Raw genomic sequence first — 27,008 nt, 5'->3', positions numbered from 1 at the left:
GGCTGTCCTGGACTCACTTTGTAGACCAGGCTGGCTTTGAACTCACAGCGGTCCGCTGAGTTAACCACTGAGCCATCTCTCAAATCTCTAGCAACAATAATTTTAAATTATTTTATATTCCCCCAGATACGTTTTGAAGTTTGGTAAAAAAAACAAAAAATAAACAACAATAACAATGAAAAAAAAACCACCAGCACCTCTAGCAGTTGTATCTGCCAGGATAAGAGGGACTTTTACTATAGCTTGATTAATTCCTAGAAAACAAAACAAAACACTAAAGCAAACCTTTCCTGAAAATGAAAGAAAAAATATACAGAAAAAGATGTTCAAGGAAAAAAAATCAAATAGTGACAATGGATTCCTCCAAGAGATTGTTTTTTATGTTTTAAAAGATGATTTATTAAGTACAAAGTGTCTTGCCTGCATGTGTGCCTGCACACCAGGACAGGGCATCAGATCTCATTACAGAGGGTTGAGAGGCACCATGTGGTTGCTGGGAATTGAACTCAGGACCTTTGGAAGAGCAGACAGTGCCCTTAACCTCTGAGCCATCTCTCCAGCCCCCCAATGAGACCTTTTGTATGTGAGTGAAACAGTTCACTGCTGGACAGAGTGTCTCTCCCACCACTGGACTACTTACCTAGCTGGTTTTAAACAATCCCACCCATGCTGCTCTCTTCCCTCGTGTACTTCCATTTACTCTGTCATACATGTCCACAGCCAGCATTCTGAGCTCCATGAAATCCACTTTCAACCAGCCATCTCTTTCTTGGCTATTTTTCTCCATTTGAGCCCCATTTCACTCAGGCTACAGCATCAGTGCCTTTCCTTCACTGAGCCCTCCCTTCAGGGAAGGACCTCCCTTCCTTATCAACCCCATCCTTCCAACCTCAACTTGCATGCCAGTCCCCTAGAAAGCTTTTCTCTGACAAGGCTGAAGTGGACTCCGTCCACTGAGTGAGCATGTAATGCTTGACATAGGGAAAGTCCTCACTCACTGAACACCCAAGAGCCAGATGTGTGTCAGCAGGGAAGACAGGTGTGAAAGCAGTGCTCTCGAGCATCATGGTCTAGCCAGTAAGACAATTGCTGATGAGTGCACTAAATGGACAGGACAGAGCCCAAGGCAGGCAAGAGACTCTCTAGACTCTTCATTCTTTGGTTTAGTTCTATATCTTTGCCACTGATATAAATGACGATGTACTTATGTGTTATGTAACATAATTAATAGAGGAGCAAAAGGCGCTGAAAACCTATCCGCCCTACCAGATTTAAAGACTCATTACTGCCAGGTGGTGGCGGTGGCAGCAGTGTACACCTTTAATAATCCCAGCCTCAGGAGGCAGAAACAGGCCGATCAAGGCCAGCCTTGTCTACAGAGCAAGTTCTAGGACAGCCAGGGATACATAGAGAAACCCTGTCTCGAAGAACCAACCAACCAAACAAGCAAACTCAAATCAGAGCTATAGAGTGTTAGAACAATTCCCATATTTGTATAAATTGCTACAAAATAAGGTCCAGGGAGAATTGATTACTCACATGGCAATTTCTTTTGATTTCTAGTTCACACTAAACTTCAAAAATGTAGAGAAAAAGAAAACATCTGTATGATGTCACTATAAAAACCTTCACGTATGTGGGTGTGTGTGGGGTGTTACTTGGGATTAAGCCCAGGGTCTTGTTTATGTAAGAATCTATCATTGAGCTAAACCCTCAGTCCTCTTTCTCACTTTTTCTTTTGAGATGGAGTCTTACTAAGCGCTTAGGTTAGCCTTGACTTCATTCTGAAGCCCAGACTGGCCTTGAACTTAGAATTCTCCTGCCCCAGTCTCCTGAGAGAATACAGGTCTATGTCACTGGGTCTAGATAAAATATTCTTTCTTAAACAAAACATAAAGCTAACAATCATATACAGAAAAAAATTAATACCAGGCACTAAAATAAACAGAGGAATCTCAAATGGCCAAGAAATATTTAAAGAAATGTTCAACATCCTTAGCCATCAGGGAAATGCAAATCAAAACGACTTTGAGATTCCATCTCATACCTGTCAGAATGTCTAAGATCAATAACACAAGTGACAGCTCATGCTGGCAAAGATGCGGAGCACCGAGAACATTCCTCCATTGCTGGCGGGAGTGCAAACTTTGTACAGCCACTCTGGAAGTCAATATGGTGGTTTCCCAGAAACTTGGGAATCAATCTACCTCAAGACTCAGCCACACCTGGCATATACCCCAAAGACACTCCATTCTACCAAAAGGACACTTGCCCAACTATGTTCATAGCAGCTTTATTCATACTAGACAGAAACTGGAAACCAGATGGCCCTCAACCGAAGAATGGATAAAGAGAATGTGGTACATTTACACAATGGAGTACTACTCAGCTGTCAAAAGCAATGACATCATGAAATTTGCAGGCAAATGGATAGAACTAGAAAAGATCATCTTGAGTGAGGTAACCCAGACATACAAAGACACACATGCTAGATATTAGCTAGAGAGTGAAAGACAATTACACTACAGTCCACAGACCCAGAGAGGCTAAGTCTTATTGTGGCTTGTTATGCTGTGTTTGGTTGATGTCCCTAGGAGCCCTGCTCTTTTCTGAGGGGGGTGGGTGGAGGGAAGGTGGATCTGGGAGAGGGGGAAGATGTGGGAGAAGAGATTAGGGAGAGGGGAGGGAGGAAAAACTGTGGTCAGGATGTAATATAGGAGAGAACTTTTTAAAAAAAAGAACTGGAATCAATATACCACAAGACAATAAAAAGATGACTCAAACACTAGAAGAACAAAAAGATGCTTACAGCACATAAAACTCATAAAACACTGGAACCAAGAAGATGTAAAGAGGAGAGATGGCTCAGAGGTTAAGAGCACCACCTGCTCTTCCAAAGGTCCCAGTTCAATTTCCAGCAACCACATGTTGGCTCATGACCATCTGTAATGAGATCCAGTGCCTTCTGGTGGCCGGAAGGCAGGTGCATATGTGGGCAGAATACTGTATAAATAATAAATAAATTTTTTAAAAAAGAAAAGAAAAAAATGGGGATTGCTGGAGAGATGGCTCAGTGGTTCCCAGCACCTACATGGTAGCTCACATCATCTATAATAGGATCTAATACCCTCTCTGGCAAACAGATATACATACAGGCAGAGCACTCATACATAAAATATATAAATAAGTAAAATTTAAGTACTGCTAAAGACCTGGGGAAAAAAAAACAGCCCTAAGAAAAAAATGGGCAGAGGACATAGGCAAGCAAGTAAGAGAGGCACAACATCATTAACCAAGTAAATGTGACATGAATCGATGAGACTCTACTTTATGTTCACTAAATTTATGCAAACTAAAAATCTGACAGTACTAAGTGCTGGTGATGATGTGGAGTAAAGGTATTTTCCGTGACAATGGGAGTAAAAACTAATAATCAATTTGAAAGTACTTGGTAAGACTGAACGTGTACATCTCCAGGGACCTAGCATTTCTACACATGCTTTCTAAACTTTAAAATTACTAAAGCATAGTTAAAATGCCATCCTATTTATACAGCACATCTGTTCCCACAGCTCAGAGCTCCTGAGTTCCTATCAATTTCCCCGAGGACCCTTTGGGTCAGTATGTTGGTTTACATCTGGGGACCTGCCCAGGAGAAACTACCATTGCATCAGAAGACACGTACAAGCACACCTGGGAGAGCTCCAAGGGCAAGCCTACCAGGCTAAGAAGGTGTTAAGCTCCTCAAAGCACTGATAGAATCACTTTTGGTGTTAACGGTGAGTTCTTTAAGTCCTCATCCTAGCACTCCTGATGTTCATCCTCCTGTAAGTAAGCAAAGATGCTAGGGACTTGCTAGCAATTTGACTTTAATTAGCAGCTGCTTGACTCCCCTTTGCTATCCTGGCTGCCTTGAGCAAAAGGACAGTCAGTCTAAAGCCAGCCAGACTATATCCTTATGTCAGCACCAGCCATTCTGGACACTACACACACAGATTGTTAAAACTACACAGTGACCAATGCTGACTGCTATAGCTCCAGGAGGTGATTTGAATGAGAATAGTCCCTGATAGGCTCATATATTTGAATGTTTGGTTTGCAGTTGGTGGACTGTTCAGCAAGAATTAGGAGGAAGTGTGTCAGTAGGCTCTGAAGTTTCAAAAGGCCCAGTCTAGAACCCTCTCTCTCTCTCTGCTTAATACCCGTGAGTCAGGATGTAAGCTCTTAGCTACAGCTCCAGACCCATGAATGCCTGCCTGCTGCCTGCCTGTCTGCTGCCTGCCTGCCTGCCTCCCGGACTGCTTGCCTCCCTGCCTGCTTGCCTGCTGTCTCCCTGCCTCCCTGCCTGCTTGCCTGCTGTCTCCTTGTCTCCCTACCTGCCTGCCTGCCTGCCTCCCTGCCTGCTTGCCTGCTGTCTCCCTGCCTCTCTGCCTGCCTGCCTCCCTGCCTGCTTGCCTGCTGTCTCCCTGCCTGCTTCCCTCCCTGCCTGCCTGCCTGCTGTCTCCCTGCCTCCCTACCTGTCTGCCTGCCTGCCTCCCTCCCTGCCTGCCTGCCTGCCTGCCTCCCTGCCTGCTTCCCTCCCTGCCTGCCTGCCTGCCGGCCTCCCTCCCTGCCTGCCCGCCTGCTGCCTGCCTGTCTGCCTGCCTTCCTGCCATGAGCCTTGCCATGATCGTCATGGGCTAACCTTCTGAAACTGTAAGCAAGACTTCAACTGCTTCCTTTTCTAAGTTGCCTTGATCATGGTGTCTCATCACAGCAAGAGAACAGTGACCAAGACACTCCTGAAGATGCAGCATCAGCCAAACGTTCATTTTCAAGGTCTGCTGTGGTTGATGCAAACATCCCTTTCCCAGCTATATAAGCAGGTTCTTCACTTGCTGAATTGGACGGGAGACACCCCTTCCTGTGTCCTACCCTGGAGTTTCTACAGTAACAGCCGATAAAGGCATCTCTTCAGTGTTCTTTTCATGCTTCCTTAGCATAGTGCAGACTGAGCTGGTGACATAAAGAAAACAGCGGCCCTGGAGTGACAGCAGAGCGGCAGCAACAGACAAGCAGTCTGCCGGCCATGACACAAAACTGGGAAGACAGCGGTGAAAAGAGACAGCTGCACAGTTCAAGAGGGTTGCCAGTACAGAGAAACAGAAGACAGAGAACCAAGGCTGAAGAAGAGTAAAAGGCTGCAGTGATCCAGAGGTGCTGCAGATGCTGGTCACTGGCAGAGTTTGTGGGAGCTATAGAGCCAGGAGGTCCTGACATCCCAGGCTGGGAGCCATTAGCAGTGGTCACTGTCACGGGCGAGGGAACCCCAGTGCCTAGGCTTGCCCAAAAGCGGCATGCTAGCTGTGCCAAGGGCTAGGACTACATGAGACCTGTAACTCTTGTAGAGCTAAGGGTTCCACTATCTGAGCCCTAATGGGAGCCATAAGACTCGGGTGCCCTCCGGTGCCACCCCAGCAGCACCCCGCTGCCTGATGGTGCACTCACTGCTGCAAAGACCTGCACTAGAGAAGCCTTCCCTCTACTACAGTCTCTCTCCAGCAGTCCAGAAGGATTCAACCAGCTGACTGGTGACACTTATGGGAATATTGTGATAGCAGGAAAGCAAAAAGCACTCAAATGTCTACCAACAAAATAAATTGCAATGATCTAATACAAAATCAGACAATGGGATACTTCACAGCAGTGAAAATAACTCTTGAAATGATAAAATTTAAAACACAACATAAAGTAAAAATTGTTTATAAATACTATCATTCCAGCAATATAGATAAGGCCATTCTCTCTATTTATGTGAGCAAGTTCACATAAAAAAATTGAATTTGTCAACCCAAACAAAAAGTCTTCCATATAAGATAGATAGTTTATTTTCATGCCTACCATTATAATTCTAGGAAAATAACTTTCTCTTTAATTAGCAGATCAAGTACTCTACAGAAGGAATCACGCTGAACCTTACACAGAGAGTAACTCATCTGGTTTTTCCTCTCTCTCTCTCTCTCTCTCTTTTTAAAAAAGTTATTTATTTATTAAGTATACAATGTTTTGCCTGTATGTACACCTGAAAGCCAGAAGAGGGCACCAGATTTCACTATAGATGGTTGTAAGCTACCATGTAGTTGCTGGGAATTGAACTTAGGACTTTAAAGAGAGGGTTGAGCTGGCTGTGGTGGCACATGCCTGTAATCCCAGCAGGGGCAGGTGGATCTCTGAGTTCAAGGCCAGCCTGGTCTACATACTGAGTTCCAGGACAGCAGGGCTACACGAGAAATCTTTTCTTGAAAACAGAGAGAGGGCGGGGGGCCGAAGAAGTATTGAGAAGAATCTGTATGAACAAATACCTTATATGGACGACTGCCCCATTAACAAGACCTAGAAGGATGCTGACATGGAAGGGGCGGAGCCTCGCAGGAGTGCAACGTACCAGTGATCATCCGCAATCAGCGCTCCAGATAACTGGATGTCGTGGCTGGAGTTTGGCTCCTGCTTCCCGATGGTAGTTACGCCTTCCTTTATCATGTAGAGCAGCATCTCTGACAACTGTGGGTCTTCACTGAGGTTAACAAGGTTCGGCAAATGGTTGTCCATTTGAAATGTGACCCCTGCTTTCTGGTAGAGGTAACAGGGAAATCATGAAATTATACGATCCACGTGAAAGAACGGCCTGTGTTAAACAGTAGGACCACTTTATAGGGTTTTAGTGCATTACAGGCTTGGAGGTTAAAGTTCACTGGGAGAGCACGCTCATGTGAAGTTCCCTGGTTTTAATCCCGAGCACACACGTGCACACCAGTGTGTATGTACACACACACACACACACACACACACACACACACACACACACACACACGCCTGTGTGGCTTCTTTATGACTGTCATCGTCAACTCCTAAACTCAAGAGTTCTGCAGCTCTTTCTTCACACCTGTCAGTCACGGTCAGATCCACCCCCCCCCCCCCCCCCCCCCCGCTACCCGCTCACCCCATCCTGCCTGATGTTTTCTGCTCATTTCACCGGCGCCACCTTAACTAGACTCACACCAGAATCCCCACAGTGCCCTCCAAGGCACCCTGTCAGCGATTTCCTTTTTTTCATATTCCATCTTAGCACAGAGGAATTCCTCAGCTCCCTGGCAAATACTTCCAAGGGCTTCTCACTTCCTAAAGAGTAACGACTGAAATTCCTTAGCCTAGGGAGCAAGAGCTCAGTAAGCTCGTGGTATCTTTCTGTGTTTACTTCTTATGACCCCATCTAAACGGCTTGACCTCCTCTCCTCATATGGTCTGCTAGCCCACAATGCTTTGTTCTGGCTACCGATATCTTACACAACCTGGGGCGGGGGGATGGGGGGGAGAGAGAGAGAGAGAGAGAGAGAGAGAGAGAGAGAGAGAGAGAGAGAGAGAGAGAGAGAGAGAACACAGCAGGTGGGGATGTGGGAATCTGAGCCCGAAATCAACATCAGGTGTCTTTCGCATTCACTGTCACCTTATTTTTTGAGACAAATTCTCTCACTGACCCTGGAGCGCATACAACTGAGCTAGGCTACCTGGCCACTGGACTCCAGGGATCCACTTGTTTTCTCCTCATCCAGTCTCCATGACCTACCAACACCCGACTACCGGACATAACCCCACCACGCCCCGCTTCTACATGGGTGCTGAGGATCTGCTCAGCACCTCACACTTGCGCACAGGCCTCAGTAAAGACCCGATGACGCGTCCCTCCAGCCCCTTCCAATGGACCAAGTGTCCTCAGCGGCCGCTCAGCTGCCCTTAACCCTTCTCAGATATCCTTTAGGCTTCGCTACATTAAGGGGTTTTGATTCCTCTAAAAATAAAAAATAAGAACAAAAACAAATCTTCCCTCAGCCTCACAGCCCTCTGCCTGACATACATAGTTTTCATTTTCAAAGAGTGCTATCTGTGGTTCTATTTCTTCATCTTGTTACTGTTCAATCAACTGTCCTCTGCCCGCTCCCCAGTCCCCACCCCCAGCCCTTCAGTGGCCTTATAATTTTACAGGACAATACTTGTATTTTCAACACCTGGGAGCCATTCTTGACTTCCACATCTATTACTACCAACACCTAAATTCAATTATCCCAGGGCTGGGGAAAGGCTCAGTAAAAGCACTTGCCACCCAAACCTGAATACCCAAGTTTGGAATCTTCAGAACCACGCAAAGGTGGAAGGAGAGAATCAACTTCACTAAACTGTCCTCTGATCTCTATATGGCATGAGTGTCTCATGGTGTGTGTGTGTGTGTGTGTGTGTGTGTGTGTGTGTAATGCATGCATACACACATAATACAAAGTTAGAAAATTATAAAGACAATTATCCCTTTCCCACACTTCCACCTCCTGAACCCCCCCCCCCCCACTACCACAGCTGCCCTCACTACAAGCCCTCACTACCTCAAGCCTTAACCACATCAGCAGCTTCTAAATGAGTCTTTCCAAAAACTGGTCTTTCCTCCTTCAAATCCACCTTGCACATTGCTCTGAGACCCCACTGAAAAGGAAAGTTGAACTGTGTGTGGTGGCACACGCTGCACTCCCTGCACTAGGCTCCAGGCAATCTCAACCTAGGTCTAAATATTCTCTTCCCATCGTAATGCTGCTGCTTCTTTGGTTGGAGTGGTAAATCTTAGCACATGCCAGCACTGGGAGCAGCAGGGATGGCGGAGTGATCCCAGACACTCCAAGAACAAAGAAGGTAAGCATCCCATGGCCTCAGACAGGACGGACGAAGCCCAAAATGGGACAGGAGAAGGGCTGCCGCTTGAGGGACTGGTTTAGCACTCAAATTGGCAAACACCATTCCAGTGCCAGGCCCTGCTCCAGCTACCTCAACTGTGGTGGCACCAGCACCAATAAGTATGGATGCTGTGTCGAGGTCCCAGGGGACAGCACTGGTCTGGCCACCTGGACAGGAGAACCCCTGCAGGAAGGCTGCTGAGCTGGGACCCTGGTCTGCTCAGAGGGCAGACACTGGTCTGACTCCTGTACAGGAGAAGGTCAGAACTGGAGAAACCAGAAATGCCTTTGTGGTCTGTGTTAGAGTCCTTGGTCTTGAACAACTCTTTATGTTAATTATCTTTATGTATTTCTTAGTACAGACTTATTATACGATAAAGATGAAAAATGGCATTTACAGGCATACTTTTCTATTTCAAATCAGTTTAGGAAATTGAAATGATACCTGTAACTCCTTTGTCTCTTGAAGTTTTCTTTTTTCAGCTTGTTCAAGCTTTTCTTTCCATACTCTTTCCAAAAAAGAAAATGCTAAAGTTAAAACAGCCATTTATGCAAGACTGAAATTAAGAGACCATCAGTGAAGCTTGCAGAACACCATTTAAAACATGACGACTGGAAGCCAGCTGTTCCAGTGTCCTCTCTTAAGTCCTACGAGCCTGCAGCAACACACATCACGGTTAGGACCGGTTTGCTCACCTCTGCATTTCTGCCATGTCTCTCTCCTGCTGATGCAGCTTCATCCTTAGGGATGTTATCTCCTGTCGGCAGAGTCTATACCGTTCAGGGTCAATATTCCGATTGTTTCTCTGAGCAGCTTTCAACTTTTCAATTTCTGCTTTCAGTTCTGAAGATGTGCAAGAAGACGAGTGAAGAACAACCAAATGTGGAAAATGAGTTTCCCACTTGCTGCTCCCCTTCACCACACTCTCCTCCAACCTCTTTCTGATTTCCCCTCTCACTGCTTCCTCCCTTTCTCACTGTAGGCTCACCTTCCTCCATCACTGGCAGGTTTATAACGGGTACAATGAGCAATTAAGCATCGAAAAATCATTTTCTTAAAAGTTGGATATATTAAAATTGGAACTAATAAATCAATAAATCTAAACTGTAGAACGATATTTTTGTAATCAAGAAAAACAGGGGGCTTGGTAACACGCTGTTGTGCATTCTTGAGAACGGGAGTAGCACGCATGTGAATGCTGGCTGTGTATAGCAACCTTCCTGTAAGTCCACTACTTCCAAGGCTGGCTGGCTTAGGCATGTTGGGGAGCTTGGGGTCACCTGAGAGAAATTCCCTCAATGGAAAAGATGGAGAGAAATCTAAGGAGACCCCTAACGTTAGCCTTGGGATTCCAAAATAAAGCATGCAAACACATGTGCGCACACACACACACACACACACACACACACACACACACACACACTTGAACACATAAACAGTGTGCACACACATAATTAGTAATAATTAGTGATAAATTTTGAGGCAATGTTCACCTCTAATTAGCTTTGCGTTCATATCTTCATTTACTTTGGCAATGTTGACGATCAGACGGGCCTGGGTGGCGTACCTAAGCGTGCTCAGCGTTTCCTCTATGTTGCTGGCAGCAGGGCTGACGGTAGCAATCATCGCCGTCTTTGAATTCCCACCCAGGCTTTCCTTTAGTAGCCTTTAAGGGAAAGGGAGAACAGGCACAGTCAGACTTTCTTCTACAACCACCTAGCGGCAGTCACTGTCTAGGAAACACAGAGCTATGACTAAGAGCATGCCACACAGGGCCACCTCTCTCCACTCAGGCCCCGGCAAAGCCATTCACATCCCAGAAATACTTTGTTCTCTTTCACACCATAGACATACACCCAACACAATTACTTATGCTTTGAAAGATACTTGCCACGTAAGAACGGATTCACGGTATGGGATAAAGACCCTCTTTCCGCTTGCTTGCTCAGAGAGTGCAGATATGACCTTCCCCAAAGTTAGCAAGGACTTGTTAATGCTCACGCCTTCCTGTACATGAGATTCAAAAATTATTATTTTTATTAACTTCTCAGAAACAAATTTATTTCACATAATATATATCTGTCTTCATACAGTTATTGAGTAAACTCTTTCATAAACTATCAATATTTTTATGACTCAAATTTTATTAATTTTCTTTGAAAACTAATCTCAGTGCATTATGTAGACCACAGCAGTCTATCAACTAAAGATAAAGATATATTTCTTTTGTTTTGTTTTTGTTTTTGGAGACAGGATTTCTCTGTGTGGCCTTGGCTGTCCTGGACTCACTTTGTAGATTAGGCTGGCCTCGAACTCACAGAGATCTGCTTGCCTCAGCTTCCCGAGTGCTGAGATTAAAGTCATGCACTGCCATGCCCAGCTAAAGATAATGTTTTGTTGTGAAGTATATTCAATCTGGACCTTCCTACAAATAATGCCCTCAAAATAAGTTTCACCATCGTGAGAAGAGTGAGGTAAACGCTAGGGTGTACCTGTGACCCCAGCTACTTACGGAGCCTGAGGCCGGAGGGAGGGTCACGAGCTGAGGAGTTCGTGAGCAGCTCAGCAGCACAGCGAGACCCCAACTCAACGCGGAGAGGCAGAGAGAAATGCCCAACGCGCCCCGATCACCTTCAGTTGCTCCCCACCAACCCACAACGCGGGGGAGGCAGAGAGAAGTGCCCAGCGCCCTGCTCACCTTCAGTCGCTCCCCACTCGTGTGGGCTGTAGAGCAGCGCTCACTGCCAGCCAAGTCTATCAGGTTTATGCGGCTCGTGATCCTGTGCTCGTGTTCTTCCCCTTCCACAAATTCAGTCTACAGCAACATCACAGGAAGATAATTTATGGGTTTTTAAACGGCTTGACATCAACATAAGCATTTAAAAGGCAAAGTTACTCAAGTTACAATTAAAAAAAAATTATCAAAAAATATTTATTTATCTATTATGTATTCAGTGGTCTGCCTGCATGTATGCCTCCAATCATATCTTATTATAGATGGTTGTGAGCCACCATGTGGTTGCTGGGAATTGAACTCGGACCTGTGGAGGAGCAGCCAGTGCTCTTAACCTCTGAGCCATCTCGCCAGCCCTCCAGATTACTTATTTTAAAGCCATCTCTTAGTATGCAGTAATGCATACGTATTCAGGAATCTACTAAAAAGAACAACTGGCAGAGCTTAAACTGTGACAAGTGCATGAAAGAACTTACTTAAAGACAGCAAAAGTAGGAGCTGGAGAGATGGCTCAGCAGTTATGAGCACTGACTGCTCTTCTAGAGGTCATGAGTTCAATTCCCAGCAACCACATGGTGGCTCACAGCCATCTATGATGTGATCTGATGCCCTCTTCTGGCCTGCAGGTGTACATGCAGGCAGAGCATTGTATACAGAATAATAAATAAATCTTAAAAAAAAAAAAAGAAAAAGACAGCAAAAGACTTAACTACTTAGCAAACAACTGTGAAGGGAAAAATTGCTTATCCCAGCAGTATAATAGCAAACCATTTTAAATCAATATAAGTGTCTAACAGCAGAGCGAATCAAATCATTATAATAGCTAGTGGAATAAAACTTTAAAAATTATTGGCCAGGCATGGTGGCACATGCTTTTAATCCTAGCACTCAGGAGGCAGAGGCAGGTGGATCACTGTGTTTGAGGCCAGTCTGATCTGCAAAGCGAGTCCAGGATAGACAAGACTACACAGAGAAACCCTGTCTTGAAAAACAAAACAAAACAAAAAACCATTATTACCTCTACAAAGAATTTCTATGGCATATGATTGTTAAAAGTTTTGTGAAATCTGATTGTGATTATAACCAACTGAAAGACTATGTACCAAAATGTTTATGGAGGCTTGAGAAGGGGAACCTATGTGTGGCTTTCTTTTAGATCTATTACTCTTTCTCTGTGTTCGTACACACATGTGTATGTGTGCATGGATACATGAGTGTGGTGAATGTTCATGCATATACACACACACACACACAAACACACCTGGGGATTAGCTCAGGCATTTTTTTTTAGAAACCATCCCTTCCTCCTTGTCCCGAGCATACCATGTAGCCCAGGCTGGCTGGGCAACAAGCCAGGGCTCTGCCTATCTGGGCCTCTGCAGGGTGGGGACTGGCGGTCTGTGTGACTGTGGCCAGCACTTTAACACAGATCTGGAGCCCGAGCTCAGATCCTCAAGCCCATGCTGCAGGCACTTTACTCACTGACTTCTCTCCCTAGCCTTAAAATCTCATTTTCTAATGTTTCTCCAACTATTCTAAAATTACTATATATTGTCATACATTGCTAAGCTTTTATCGATGATATAATAAATTGTTAGTCATCTATTTTCGATATCATAAATTACTGATCATATGTTTTTTATTAAAAATGATAAATACTATATTGATATATATAACAAATCATTAAAAGTTATTGGGAAATTTCCTAAAATCTATTCGCATTTATTGAGTTATATTTATACTTGTACTGTTAGACTTTAAAAAGTAAATAAGAAAAACACAAAACTCACTATCCTATCTATGAAAGTCACCACCGCCGCCAAAATACTTTGCTCTGACTCTGCATGGACACAGGACTCAGGATGTTAGCCGAAAACTGACCTCCCTGAGGACTAACTTTCACAGTCCTGAAAGGAAATTGTGCCTCCAGACCTGGCTAATGAGGTAATGGATATCAGAGGGGAACCCGCTGCACCACCTTACTATAAACTAGCACAGTCCCTAACGGCGTTCTAAATACTTACCCTCATATGCACAGATAAGAGTGGCTCTCACTCTCCATCAAAGAAGCATCTCTGTGAGGAAAGACCCTTACAGAAAACCACAACCGATCAAAATGCGGAGAACAACTGACCACAGGGTGCCAGGCCCCAACAGCCGCATGTACAGCATACTTTGGCACTTAAGGCTGAGGGGACATTTTAGAAGAGGAGGCAGAAAGGCTATAAGAGTCAGAGAGCCCGGAGTCCTGCTGTGAGATTTTTATCTTCTAAAGATGTCGGGAAAGCTTTGCCCATGATATCTCAATAATACAGTTACCTAAACAAGACCTGAGCAGGGGCAATACCAAGGGGCATGCCAATGTGGAAAGGAAAAACCTCAGGGTCCTCTACCACCCAGACCAAGAACCACAGACAACTGAGGGATGCTGAGTGAGGAGGTATCCGTCTTATTCAGGAATAACATCCATAAGTCATTCCCCACCAAGTGGTCAGCTCTGAAATCATATACACCCAGACAAACCGAGTAGTGTGTGCAGGTGTGAATGCATGTATAACAACAACAATTAAAGGAAAAGAGGTCATAAATTTGAGAAGGAGCAAGGTGGAAACACCATGGGAGAGACCAGAGGAAGAAAAGCAAAGGAGTAAATAGTATAACTATATTTTATTTAAAAAATAATATGGTATTACAATAAAAAGTACCTTGGTCTGGGTCATCACTAGGGTGAAGACTGAGTGAGACCGGGAGCTTTTGTCGTTCATGCCGGTAGCCGCAGTTGCTCTCTGTTTATTTCCCAGTTCCAGCCAGCTCTAGAAAGAAAGAAGAAGGCCAGGCAAGCCTACTGTGACTTGTTCAAAAAATTAAGTAACAAAAACTAAAGCCCAGTTGATTTTTACATGCATTTGTAGCTTATACACATGCTTAATTAGTTCATAAAAAGACATGATCTTTTAACAGTTTACATGGCCATTACATTTTTTGTTGTTTGTTTGGTTTTTCTTCCGTAGAAACCTCCTCCAAGAAATAATGCCCTTAAGAATCTATTTCTTTAAAAAAAAAAAAATCAAAATCTATTTCTAGGGCTGGGAACCACATGATGGCTCACAACCATCACACTGAGATCTGGTGCCCTCTTCTGGCATGAAAGCATACATACAGGCAGAATACTGTATACACTTAATAAATCTTTTTTTTTTTTTTTTAACTTTTTCTAGCTGGGCAGTGGTGGCACACACCTTTAATTCCAGCACTTAGGAGGCAGAGGCAGGCAGATCTCTGAGAGTTCGAGGCCAGCCTGGTCTACAGAGTGAGTCCAGGACAGCCAGGGCTACTCAGAGAAACCGTGTCTCAAAAAAAAAAATCACATACGTACACTTGATTTTTCTAATCTTCTAAAGTGACAGGATGTTTAGTTGAGAAAATCAATTAATTTGATCAAAATTTAATATGCAGATTCAGTTCACAAGATTTTCCCTTTATTCATGCCAACAATTTAGGAGAAATAGTCTCATAAATGTTTGACATTGTGCTCTATCTAGTTAAAATAAAATAAAACATAATCACTCTTACCTGAATATCAGAGTAGGAACTGACAACATTCCTGTAAAATGACAAAAACAATTTTACTAATGATTTTATTCTTGTTCTGAGGAATCAATAATCTTTTGGTGATTACTCTCTGACAATCCTAACAAACTAATTCACAGCTATCACACTAATTCTCCCTCAGTGATTGTTTTGGTTTTTCAAGACAGGGTTTCTCTGTGTAGCCTTGACTGTCCTGGACTCACTCTGTAGACCAGGCTGGCCTCGAACTCACATCGACCCACCTGCCTCTGCCTCCCGAGTGCTGGGATTACAGGCATGCGCCACCATGCCCGGCAGGTCATTTCTTAAAAGTCAGAAAATATGATAATGCCTTAAATTTTACCAGAAATTATGATTCTTTTCCCTACTAAAGCACTTCGAAATCTTAACATTATACTATCCCATTACATAACACCAAAATACACATTTCAACTCACATGTACATGTACAATATGCATGTTATTGAACACAGCTGAATTTACAGTGAACCATTTTTCTTTCCCTTAATGAAAAGAGCTAGAATGCTGAAAAAGAGTAAATGACTGTCGGCAGGCGTAAAACTCTTCACTCAGTGTCTTAAAGTAACAAGAATAAAAAGTGAGCTGTAAAGTTCTAAGTTGGTGAGGAGAGATGAGAATAAAAAGGAAATCCACATTTATACTCAGATTGATCGATACTTGGTGTCAGAAACTCCGAAGCTACTTTGAAAGATGCTGACACCACAAGAACAAAGACCCAAGAGCCTATTTGGACAGAGAGGAGAAAACACTTGGTTTCAAAGCTGGAAGGCAAATGCAGGGTGGTAAAGCCCATGGGCGAGCATTCTCTATCTGCTTTCTCCCCTCGTGCTGGCTGGTCAGACACTTACATTGACAGAGCTTCAACATATGGTCCAGAAACAGGATGCTCCCTCACTCTCAGCTGGAGGAAGCAAACATTACATCTTTAAGAATGTGACAAGCATTTAGTAGGAAATACAATTCTGAATCTTCTTTTAAAAATGTTCAAGTTGGAGGCAGAGATTTATCTTTACTCTATCCAGAAAGAAAAACGAAGATCTCACAAAATCTGTTAAGACACTAAAAAACATCATTACCAGAAATATTTATAGTGGAATAATATATAAATGTAGACTGTGCACATCTTACTTTTTATTTTTAAGGTAAATCCTGCAGTAGCTATTATATATACTTTTAAGTCTCTCTAAAACAAATTCACTGTAAACTTCAGATATTAAAATATTTCACCTATGCTTGGTTATGGTGGCACACATCTTTAATCTCAGCCCTCTGGAGACAGAAGCAGGCAATCTCTAGGAGTTTGAGGCCAGGCTGGTCTACAGAGCTAGTTCCAGGACAGCCAGGGCTACACAGAGAAAATTAAACACTATCTTGAAAAAGTAAAAACAAAAGAACAAACAAATAAAAATTTACCTATATTAATTTTAAAATACATAGAAATCATTGAAGAAATGCCATTTTAAGTCCCTCAATTTTATCACTGGCCAAAGAAAGTGATTTTAGATAGTCATTTTTAAAAAAAATTAATTTGTTTACTTTACATCCTAACCACCACTTCCCCTCCCTCCTTTTCTCCTAGTCCTCCCCTGCCCCCCACCTCCCCTAGATTTCCATTTCTTGTGGTCCTTCATAAAATTACAACTTTAATTCTAACTGCAGTTTTTGTGGTTTTGCTGTTGCTGATGCTGTTGAACTCTAGTCCATAGATAATCTATAAAACATCAAATGAATAGAGGCTAGAGCAATGACTCAGTCAGTAAAGAGCTGGCCTCGCAAGCGGGAAGACCCGAGTTCAATCCCTAGGGCCCACATGAAAATGTCTGGTATTGGCGGTACACACACTCATAATTCTAGCACTGGGGAGTCAAGACAGGAGGCTCACTGGCCAAGCCACTCCAACCCAACTGGTAAGCTCTAGGCCAATGAGACCTACGATATTCTGAGGATAACATCTGAGTCTGCCCTCTGCCTTCCACATGTAGGCAGACACACAGGCATGTGTGCTCCTGTGACCCCATTTAAAAAAGCCAAATAATCCACTTAAATGTATATTCTAGAAGAATACAAATTTTTAAAAACTTCTAGATCTCTTTTGGCTTACAGACTATTAGAAATTGCATATTTAACTCACACAACCTCACTAAATTCTGGGACAAATATTTTATTTTTAACTTTTAGAAAATATTTGATAAAGTTTATTTACTTATTTGTTTTTGGTTTTTTAAAGATAGAGCTTCTCTGTGACCCCTGGGTATCCTGGAACTTTATAGAACTGGCTGGCCTCAAACTTACAGAGATCCACCTGCCTCTGCCTCCTGGGAGCTGGGATAAAAGGCATATGCCACCATGCCTGGCTAAATTTTATTTATGTTTGCTTGTTGCTTTTGAGACAAGGTTTCTTTTTGTAACCCTGGCTGTCCTGGACTCACTCTATAGACTAAGCTAGCCTTGAACTCAGAGATCCATCTTTTTCTGCCTGAGTGCTGAGTTTAAAGGTATGAACCACATCTGGTTATTTGATTAAAATTTAAAAATAAGTTCAGTGTCAACTAATTTAATTTCCATTTGTGATAATGTTTAGATAGTTTTAGATAACAATGTAAGCGGGAGATCACAAGCATTTGTTATTAAATGAAAGTATTTTTGTAAAAATTAAAGCCATGTTCTCCAGAGAACTCACAAATATGTGCAGTTATATAAATGGGAAAAAAACCAAAAACCTCAAATGATAAATAAGTAAGAACAGGCAAAAAGGCTCAGTAGGTGAAGTGCTTACTCCCAAGCCTGGTGACCTGAGTTTGATCCCCAGAATCCACAGAAGGAGAAAATGGAATCTACAAGACTGTCCTCTTGTCAACACATACCCACACCACACCATAACACGTGTGCATCCACATTCCCTCTCCCTCTCTTACACACACACACACACACACACACACACACACACACACACACACACTTTTTAAACTACTTAAGGTGAGGAGAGATGACTCAGCAGGTAAGGGCACTTGCCACCAAGACTGATAACCTGAGTTCAATTCCCAAGATATACATGGTAAAAGGAGAGAATTGATTTCAGCAAGTTGTTCTGACTTCCCTATGCATACAGTGGCACACACATGTGTCCCCTTCCCCCATAAACCCACCCACCCACCAAACAAACAAATAATTATAGTGAAAATTGTTTAACTCTTACTGGTTGTTTTCTCTGCCCATTTTCACCTTTACAAACCAGAAGGTCATGAATCTTCTCATTATAAACTTCAAAGAAGCTCATTTCAAGATGGTAGCTAACCTAGAAGGCAAGAAACAAATAATCCAATTTACTTTAAAACTGCATTTTTGCAAAGCATATGCCTAATATGAATATAGCTCCAGAATATACAAAGAAGTTTTGCCACCAACATAAAAAAATATAAATAAAAATCAGGAAAAGAACTTGAACAAACATTTCTCTAAGAACTAGATAACAGAAAGGAAATGAGCACAGAAAGAGATGCTCAGCATCACTTGCCAGGAGGGAAATGCCAATCAAAGCCACAATGACAAGTCACTTCATACCCATGAGGAAGGCTGTAAACAACACCAACAATAACACAAACAAATTGGGCTGGATGATAGCTCAGCAGGTAAGAGCATTTGCTGCTTTTGCAGAGGACCTGGACTCAGTTCCCAGCACCAACATGACCTTACAGCCATCTGTAATCCCAGTTACCATGGATACAACACCCTCTTCTGTACTCTCTAAGAGCAACGGTACGTGTAGGCAAACACTCATACACATAATTTTAAAAATACATAAATAAAGGAAAACAACAAGTTCTGATGAGGATAGAAAGAGACTGAATCATCTTCCAGCGTCGATAGCAATATAAAATGGCAAAGCCATTGTGGGGAAAATGTTCCTCAGAGGTTAAGCACAAATTTACCTCACGGTTCACATTTCTACTCTTACACATCCAAAAGAACACAGATTATTCAAGTGAAAATTTGTATAGCAGTGTCCATAGCAACACTGCAACAGATATAAGCAGCCTTCTGTATTATTATGCAACTGCCAAAAGGCATGAAGTCCTGACTGATAAGTTGCTCTAACACGGATTCACCTCCAACAAATCATGTTAAGTAAAAGAAGCCAGACAGACAGGTTACACATCACATGACTCCATTTTTATGAAAAATTCAAAGCAGGCCAGAAGGTGTTATGCAGACTGCTTGTAAAGAAAACTCATCAAGTATTCCTCAGTATGAATCTGGTGGCTACAGTAATGACCTGACAGACAAGCTGTACCCTTCGTACAGTATTGGCATGACTGGTATGGGCATAATCAACCGCTTTCTGATTGGACTTGGGGCCTGCGCCACAGCAGTGAATTCAAGCCCGGTTTCTATATACTTAGTCAGGAGCCCATGCCTGGAGAGGTCACAGGCACTCGGTGTGAGCCTACTGCTGCTTTCCCAAAGAGTCATGCTGTTAAACTACCTTCTACACACTCGTGTTTATGCCCATAGATTAGTGCTGTGCCCAGACTTCGCCAAAGCAACTTCTTACTGCAGTGGATGGCAATTAATACACAAGTGTGAAACTAACCAAAGCAGCAAGTGTAAGTGAGGGTGGAGCGCCTGGCCCTAAACACAGGTACATCACCACCTCTCCCAAGGCCCAGGAAATGTGTGGAGGACAGTGCAATGGTGCACAGGAAGAATGGAAGAGCCAGAGGACCTAAAATGTGCAGCAAAAAGAGTTGTCTGCTAGACTTGACGCCATTGAATTCATGATGTCACCACAGCCACGGCTACCTGCAGGCCCAGTGCTGTGTTGCATCTCTAATTAGATGTGAGTTCTTTCAGGATAAAGATGCAATACAGCACATGAGTGACAGGAAGCAGAGTGCACACGGTGGTGTCACAGGAGAGGAGCGAAGCACGTCCAGACACGAACAGGTATGTGAGAATATCACGAAAAAGGTCATTTGCAAATGCTGTGACACAGGTGGGGGAATCCCACAAACACATATTAATGTCAATTTTATATTAAACAGTATACTTTTATGGGAGGCCCAGAGGACTCAGGGATGAAGATGTGGTGGAAACAAGCTGGGGCACATGACGAAAAAGCCCCCCGCACCCCACGTTTCCTTTGAGGCTCCTGCAGTCTGTCATCATGCTGGCTAACCACCTTCTATGACTGACATCCGTATACTTCCCCCTCGACCATCATGAACGACTAAGTCCAGTGCTGACATAACCACAATCAGTTAGTGGGGCTCAGTGTGTGTTAATCTCATAGCAAACTTCTAAGGAACATATCAAGTGAAGTTTCAAGTGATGAACCTTGGATTAAAATTTTCACTGGCAAGAGCATGCCTTTAGTCCCAGCATTTGGGATGCAGAGGCAGGAGGATCTCTGCATTCAAGGCCAGCCTGGTTGATGGGGATAATTCCAGGACCGCCAGGGCTACACAGAGAAACCCTGTCCCATAAAAGAAAAAAGAAAAATTGAAAAACAAAACCCAAAAACCTCTTTCACCTCATCCATCTTTCCCTGACTTCCATCACTTTCAAACGATTGGCCCTGAGGCCCAGGCAGCCAATGGAGAACACTCCAGCACAAGCACGCAGCTTCCACCTTCTGTTCTGCGTAACTTATACTTGAGTGTGAAAGATGAAACAGTCAAGTCCAAGTTCCTATGTGTCCTTTTCTGCTTTCTACTTAGTAACTGGAATGATGAAGGAGAGAGAACGCAGGAGGGCCATGCATTCACAGGGAAGAATTAAATAGAAATAGCTAATTCTATTTCTTTTTTCTGTTCTCAGAAAATGCCACTAATATCCATCTGGCTGTGCAGCCAGGAAGTGATTGCTCTCTCCCCACCCCTCATGTCCGCCAAGCTTACCAGTTCTACTTATCGTGACTCTTCAGTGTGCTCTGTTGCCCACAGCTGCTGCCACTACCTCAGTCTAGCTCCTCGCCATGCTGTCCAGCTCAAGCCCCAAGTCTCATAGCCAGTCTTTTGTATCTACTCCATTTCCCTTCGACCCATTCTCCATGTTGCAGACAGGAATATATATTTGTGAGTGTATATATATATATTCATATATATATGTATACATATACATATATATGAATATATATATATTCATAAATATGAGGATCAATCAAAATTAAATATATATAAAATGCTATAAAGAAATTTGTTATGTTTTAATGTTTGATTAAAATATAAAATTGGCGTGTGGCACACGCCTTTGATCCCAGCACTCAGGAGGCGCAAAGGCAGGTGCATCATTGTGAGTTTGAGGCCTGGTCTATAAAGAGAGTCCAGGACAGTCAAGGCTACACAGAGAGACCCTGTCTTGAAAAACCAAAAATAAACAAATAAATAAAATAGAATATAAAATTGCCAAAAGTATACACTTTTCATCCCAGCACTAGGAGGGCAAGGCAGGAAGATCTTTGTGAATGTGAGGTCAGCCTGGTCTACATTGCAAGTTCCAGCCCAGCCAAGGTTTCACAGTGAGACCCTGTCTCAAAAATGTAATTAAATTAAGAGCTGGCCCAGTAGTTCAAGTGTTTGCTCCACAAGCAAGAGGATCAGAGTTTGGACCCCTAGAGCCCACGTAAATGCTGGGTGGGTGAGGTGGGCCATCTATCATCCTTAGAGAGCTGAGACAGGGGCATCTCTGGAACAAGCTAGCTAGCAAGAACAGCTATATCCGCAGGCTCTGGGTTTGATTAAGAGCCCCTGAATCAAAGGGTAATGTGGAGGAATTTCAGTGAAGATTTCCAACTCCAACTTTGGGCCTTCACACACAGACACACACGTATACGTGCGCCCTCAACGTGTCCCCAAACACATAGGGAATATACATATACATGCACACACACCCCATAAAGACATGAAAAGAACACAAGTGAAGAGCAATATTTATAAGATGAGAATAAATAGGAGCATCTTATTTCCCTGTTTAAATCCTCCCATGGCCTAACGCTGTCTGGAAGCTTGGCTTACGAAGCCATCAAGGAACCAACTTCTGCTGCCCCGCTAGTTTCGTCTCTTGCCACCTTCCACACTCAAACCGAAGTAAGCAATTTACAAATCCCAAAGGCTCCTTACTTTCTTATTCTTACCTTTGTGTCAGCCGTTCCCTCCACCTGGAATGTATTCTCCAAACTAATCTAATACACACCCTTAAAAGCAAGTACGGCTGTTCCTTCTGAGGAAACCTGTCTCCCATGCACTTCCCTTCCCAGCTTGCTGTGCTTCTCAATGTGTCCCCCAGAGCTCAGTGAGATAACCAAGTACCCAAGTTCTCATGTTCGTGCTGTTCAGAGGGAAGACCTTTACGAGGCAATTGGGGATGGGTGAGGTCCTCCAGGCAAGAGCCCATGAGAGGACTGGTAGCTTTATATGACCTGAGCCTACAGGCCCTCTGCCATGTAATGATGAAGAAGGTTCTCACCATCAGAGGGTCTCCACAGTAGGCTTTCAGGTTGCAGTACAGTGAGGAACTTCCTTCTCACACATTTACCTTTGCTACTGTGTTTCAGTATAACAGAAAGAGGACTCTTACAATGTAACGACAGGGTGTTGGCTTGAATATATTTAGCATGCAATTGATTATACTTGGCTGCTGACAGGCCGGTCTCCTCTGTTTCTCTCTCCTGAGTAGAGAGACCCCATGCCCCCAAAACTAGAATAATCGTTTCCCTTAGAGAAGTACAGAAGCTAATTCTCAGGCTCCAACCAGAGCAACTGACCTGGAACCTCCAGAAGAGATTTAGTATGGCTTATATGCCTGCCCTGGGAGACCCCTGCTAAGTCTCCTGATCAACTGGATTGACAAAAACCTAGTCCTATATGTATATTGGCAAGCAGCAGCAGGAGCTCAGCAGACACTTCCTAAAGGGAAAATGAATAAACGATGCAAGAAGCCAGCAGGATTAAAGCTGAGTGGGGCTTCCAACCCCAGCTTCGCTGCCCCCTCTGCTGCAACAAGGTGTCCAAGAGCTCCTGCTGTGGACGCTAAGTCTGGGTACCTACTTGACTGCAAAGATAGGCAAACAGGTTATTTCTTGTATAACCACCTTTCTGGAAGCCACTATATAGCACAAAGGGAAAGAAGCAGGTGAGGAGCCAGGTGAGGTGATGCACACCTGAGTCCCAGCACTCAGGAGGCCAGGGCAGAAGAGCTGAGAACTCAAGGCCAGCCTGAGCTACAAAACACAGCAGAACAGCAAAACCCGGACTCCCCTGCTGCCCAGCAGGAAGAACTGCCTCTGCATTGGGAGCCTCCTCCCCGCTCCCTCTCCAGTCCGCAGCAAAGGAGGGCAATGGAAACGCCACCTTTTAGACCTTGCAATGGGTCTCAGTGGTCATGATCGTGATTTGAATTTGAACATACCTCTGGCGCTTGTTTTTTGGCTACTTGAGCAAAGAGATCTTCACAGAATCTCGGAATTATTCCTGGCTCTTCATTAAGTCCCATCATTCTAGAAGTATATTATGGACAAGAAGGAAGCATTTGAGTGTACAGAGTAACTGTAGACATTTATGGGATGTTTTAAATACAATGTAGGATGGAGAGGGCAGAGTAATGGGTAGATGTGTAACTTCAGTATTTATTGCTTTGTTATACTTGCAAATATATCTGAGCTGTTTTGAAATCTACAATCTACTGACATCAGCCACAGTTACCATAGTTGTCTTACTGCGTTATGCCTTATGCCGACACCTATGCCCCTGGTGTGTCTGGTCCTTCCTTCTGAGCACCTTTCTTCTAACCTTCCTGCTTAAAGATCATATTAAAAATACCTTTAATAAAACCCCACTTCAATAAAATAAAACCAGGTACTCATGTATGGCTGAAATTTTTAGTCAGGTATTTTTCCAGCAACTTCACGGTTGCTCTTATAGGTTAATACAAGGAAGATTGAAGGTTTTTAATGCTCTAAGCATGAAGAGATACCTTACTATCAATTCTCTTGTTTTACACACACACACACACACACACACACACACACACACACACTAACTATCCTCTTTGGACTTTAATTTACAAAAGAAATATAAGTTAGAGCTGGAGAGATGGCTCAGTGGTTAGGAGTACTGGCTGTTCTTCCAGAAGATCTGAATTCAATTCCCAGCACCCACATGATAACTCACAACTATCTGTAGTTCCAGCTCCAGGGAACCCAACACCCTCCTCTAGCCTCCTCAAGTACTCAGTATGTATGTGGTACATATATAAATGCAGGCAAAACATAAAGAAATTAAAAATTAAAAAAAAAATTAGCCAAGAGGGGTGGCACACACCTTTAATTTCAGTACTTGGAAGGCAGAGGCAGGGGGATCGGATCTCTGTGACTTTTGAGGCCAGCCTGGTCTACAAAGTAAGTCCAGGACAACCAGTGTTACACAGAGAAACCCAGTCTTGAAAAACAAAAAATAACAACAACAACAAAAATAAGTTATAGCAAAACGGAGACAAATATTTACAAGGTAAATTACCTCATGTGTAAACTAAAGCCTAGAGGTTAAAGTGCGGGCCTGAGTCTAAATCCAGTCTAGAATAAATGATGAGGCCTGAGCCCAGATCCATGTGATGTGAAATCTATAATCTTGGGAGGATGAGATGGCTTTAACAAGGAAAGGCACTTGGCAGGCAAACCTAGTGACCCGAGGTCACTTCCCTGAACCTATGTAAAGGCAGAAGGAAAGAACCAACTCCACAAAGCTGTCCTCCAACCTCCACACACGTGACACGGCACATGCACCCATGCACAAACACTATAGACACACATATAATAAATTTTTTAAAAAGTTTTTTAAATTAAAAACAAACAAGCAAGCTATATTCAGCTAGGTGGTGAGGCACGCCCTTAATCCCAGCACTTAGGAGGCAGAGGCAGGTGGATCTCTGTGAGTTCCAGGCCAGCTTGGTCTATATAGAGGGTTCTAGGAGAGCCAAGAGTTATTACACAGAGAAACCTTGTCTCAAGAACCCAAAAAAAAAAACCACCTGTATTCTCTCTACAACTATGAGTTTCTGACAAAAGAAAATATGAACATCTTTGGTTAGTCCTGCGATGGGTATCACTTACGTGTAGGACTTTCCAGAGCCGGTCTGACCATAGGCGAAGAGACAGGTGTTGTAGCCTTCAAAAGCTCTTTGTAGTAGAGGTGCCGCCAGGGCCTCATACACAGTTGTCTGGCTGGCGTAGCCAGGGTGGCGCTCATCAAAAGACCAAAACGAAATGTCGTAAGTAAAAGAATACATTTGCTTCATGTCGGGATGTTCCACCGTTATTTCCTCGCCATTGGTGAAGACGACCTGGGACGCTTTCTCAGTCTTCTCTCTTTGAAAAGAAGCACACAGAGGAACGTCAGCCTCCTCTCATTATGAAAACCATCTCCACAGAATACAGAAAGGCCTCTCCACGCTTAAGGTCACCATTCCTTCAAGGCAAGTCGATTCTTTAGCTTTATGTAGAAAATTAGGAAACCGAGGTCTCTCCAAAACGTATTTCCTGTCGCTTCAGTGCAGCTACTCAAAGGGTTACGGAATTTCAAATTCCTTCTCCAGAAGACCAAGTCTTAAAAAATCTTTCTATGGAAAAAATTTAAAAGTTCCCATCTTATGCGCATGTATCAATTCAAATCATGAAATGTCTTTTTGTATGGCAAAAAAAAAAAGCATGGGGATAAAATTCTATACAATGCACCAGGCAGTGGAGGCCCTTTAATCCCAGCACTAGGGGGGCAAAGGCAGTCAGTTCTTTGTGAGTTCGAGGCCAGCTTGGTCTACAAAGTGAGTTCCCGGACAGCTAAGGCTATACAGAAAAATGGACTCGAAAAACAGAACAGAACAAAAAAATCTATATAGTGTTGGCATAAAATATTGAAAACAATTTTAATTAACCTTGAGTAATTCTAATTTAAATCTGAAGGGTCTTCTGGCTAAGCAGTAACTGTTAATACGATGGTTCTTCCTTGCATGAGATTCCCTCACTTAAAATCTGCAATCTTCAGCTCCGTCCTTCGATCCCACTTTAAAAATCCTCACTGGCCCAGATGTCAGCCTCCTCCCTGGCCCCTTCCTTTCCCTGAGTATCTGCTTGACAATCTAATTTATCCTCCAAGCCAACTGTCTCATGGATCTGGTGAGTACCACTCTGCCCCACCCCACTTTCAGAGCTTCGCAGATGAGTCTGGAGACAGCCATTTGGTCCTTCCCAGAATCCTTCAGGGGTCGTCATCCATCATGGGCTTTGCTCCCCACAGCTCTCTTTTTATGGCCTCCCTTCCTTTCATGGCTCTGAAGCTTTTGTTAGCTTGACTTTCTCAGATCAATTCACCAGCATTCCTCTCCCTTAATCATCACCTCATTTTTGTTTAAAAAAAAAAAAAGAAAAAGAAAAAAGACCTTTATAGAAGTTATTAACTTATCTCTACCTACTAAATTTCAGTTCAAGCTCTAAGTTTCCTCACAGAAATGGTGGTCCCCACATCCACTTCTAGGTCACTCAGATACACATCACACTCACATACACATCACATGACCTTCTGATTTTTGCTGTCTTTCCCTAAAATATTTAAAAGTAATTCTATTCCATACTTACATTTTATATCTATTTTTAAATTATTTTTTTCTTTCTTTCTTTCTTTTTTAAGATAGGTTTTCTTTGTGTAGCCCTGGTTGTCCTGGAACTCACTCTGTAGACCAGGCTGACCTTGAACTCAGAGACCCACCTGGGAGTGCTGGGATTAAAGGCGTGGCCACCACATTCAGCTGACTTTTCAGAACCTTATAGACAATCTGTGACTGTCCCAACCACAATCGCCTTTAGAAGAAATATTCTATGCCATCCAAATCAAGCGTGATATGCCTCTGCATTTGTCATCATT

General features: G+C 43.3%; 1 protein-coding gene across 1 annotated transcript in view; it reads right to left on the bottom strand.

Moving 5' to 3' along the window:
• Positions 1 to 27,008, bottom strand: part of Kif14 (kinesin family member 14) — a 62,285-nt gene that overhangs the window by 33,491 nt on the left and 1,786 nt on the right. Inside the window, exons 2-13 of the mRNA XM_051147497.1 lie at positions 25,205 to 25,459; positions 23,506 to 23,593; positions 18,296 to 18,394; positions 15,948 to 16,000; positions 15,062 to 15,092; positions 14,194 to 14,301; positions 11,453 to 11,569; positions 10,646 to 10,761; positions 10,248 to 10,420; positions 9,450 to 9,597; positions 9,199 to 9,262; positions 6,425 to 6,609 (exon numbers count right to left, since the gene is read on the bottom strand). Coding sequence (XP_051003454.1) covers positions 6,425 to 6,609; positions 9,199 to 9,262; positions 9,450 to 9,597; positions 10,248 to 10,420; positions 10,646 to 10,761; positions 11,453 to 11,569; positions 14,194 to 14,301; positions 15,062 to 15,092; positions 15,948 to 16,000; positions 18,296 to 18,394; positions 23,506 to 23,593; positions 25,205 to 25,459 — 1,437 coding nt within the window. The remainder of the gene's footprint in view (positions 1 to 6,424; positions 6,610 to 9,198; positions 9,263 to 9,449; positions 9,598 to 10,247; positions 10,421 to 10,645; positions 10,762 to 11,452; positions 11,570 to 14,193; positions 14,302 to 15,061; positions 15,093 to 15,947; positions 16,001 to 18,295; positions 18,395 to 23,505; positions 23,594 to 25,204; positions 25,460 to 27,008) is intronic.

Source organism: Acomys russatus, chromosome 6 (genome assembly GCF_903995435.1).
Source record: "Acomys russatus chromosome 6, mAcoRus1.1, whole genome shotgun sequence".
Lineage (NCBI taxonomy): Eukaryota > Metazoa > Chordata > Mammalia > Rodentia > Muridae > Acomys > Acomys russatus.
This window is presented reverse-complemented; position numbering and strand designations above follow the sequence as displayed.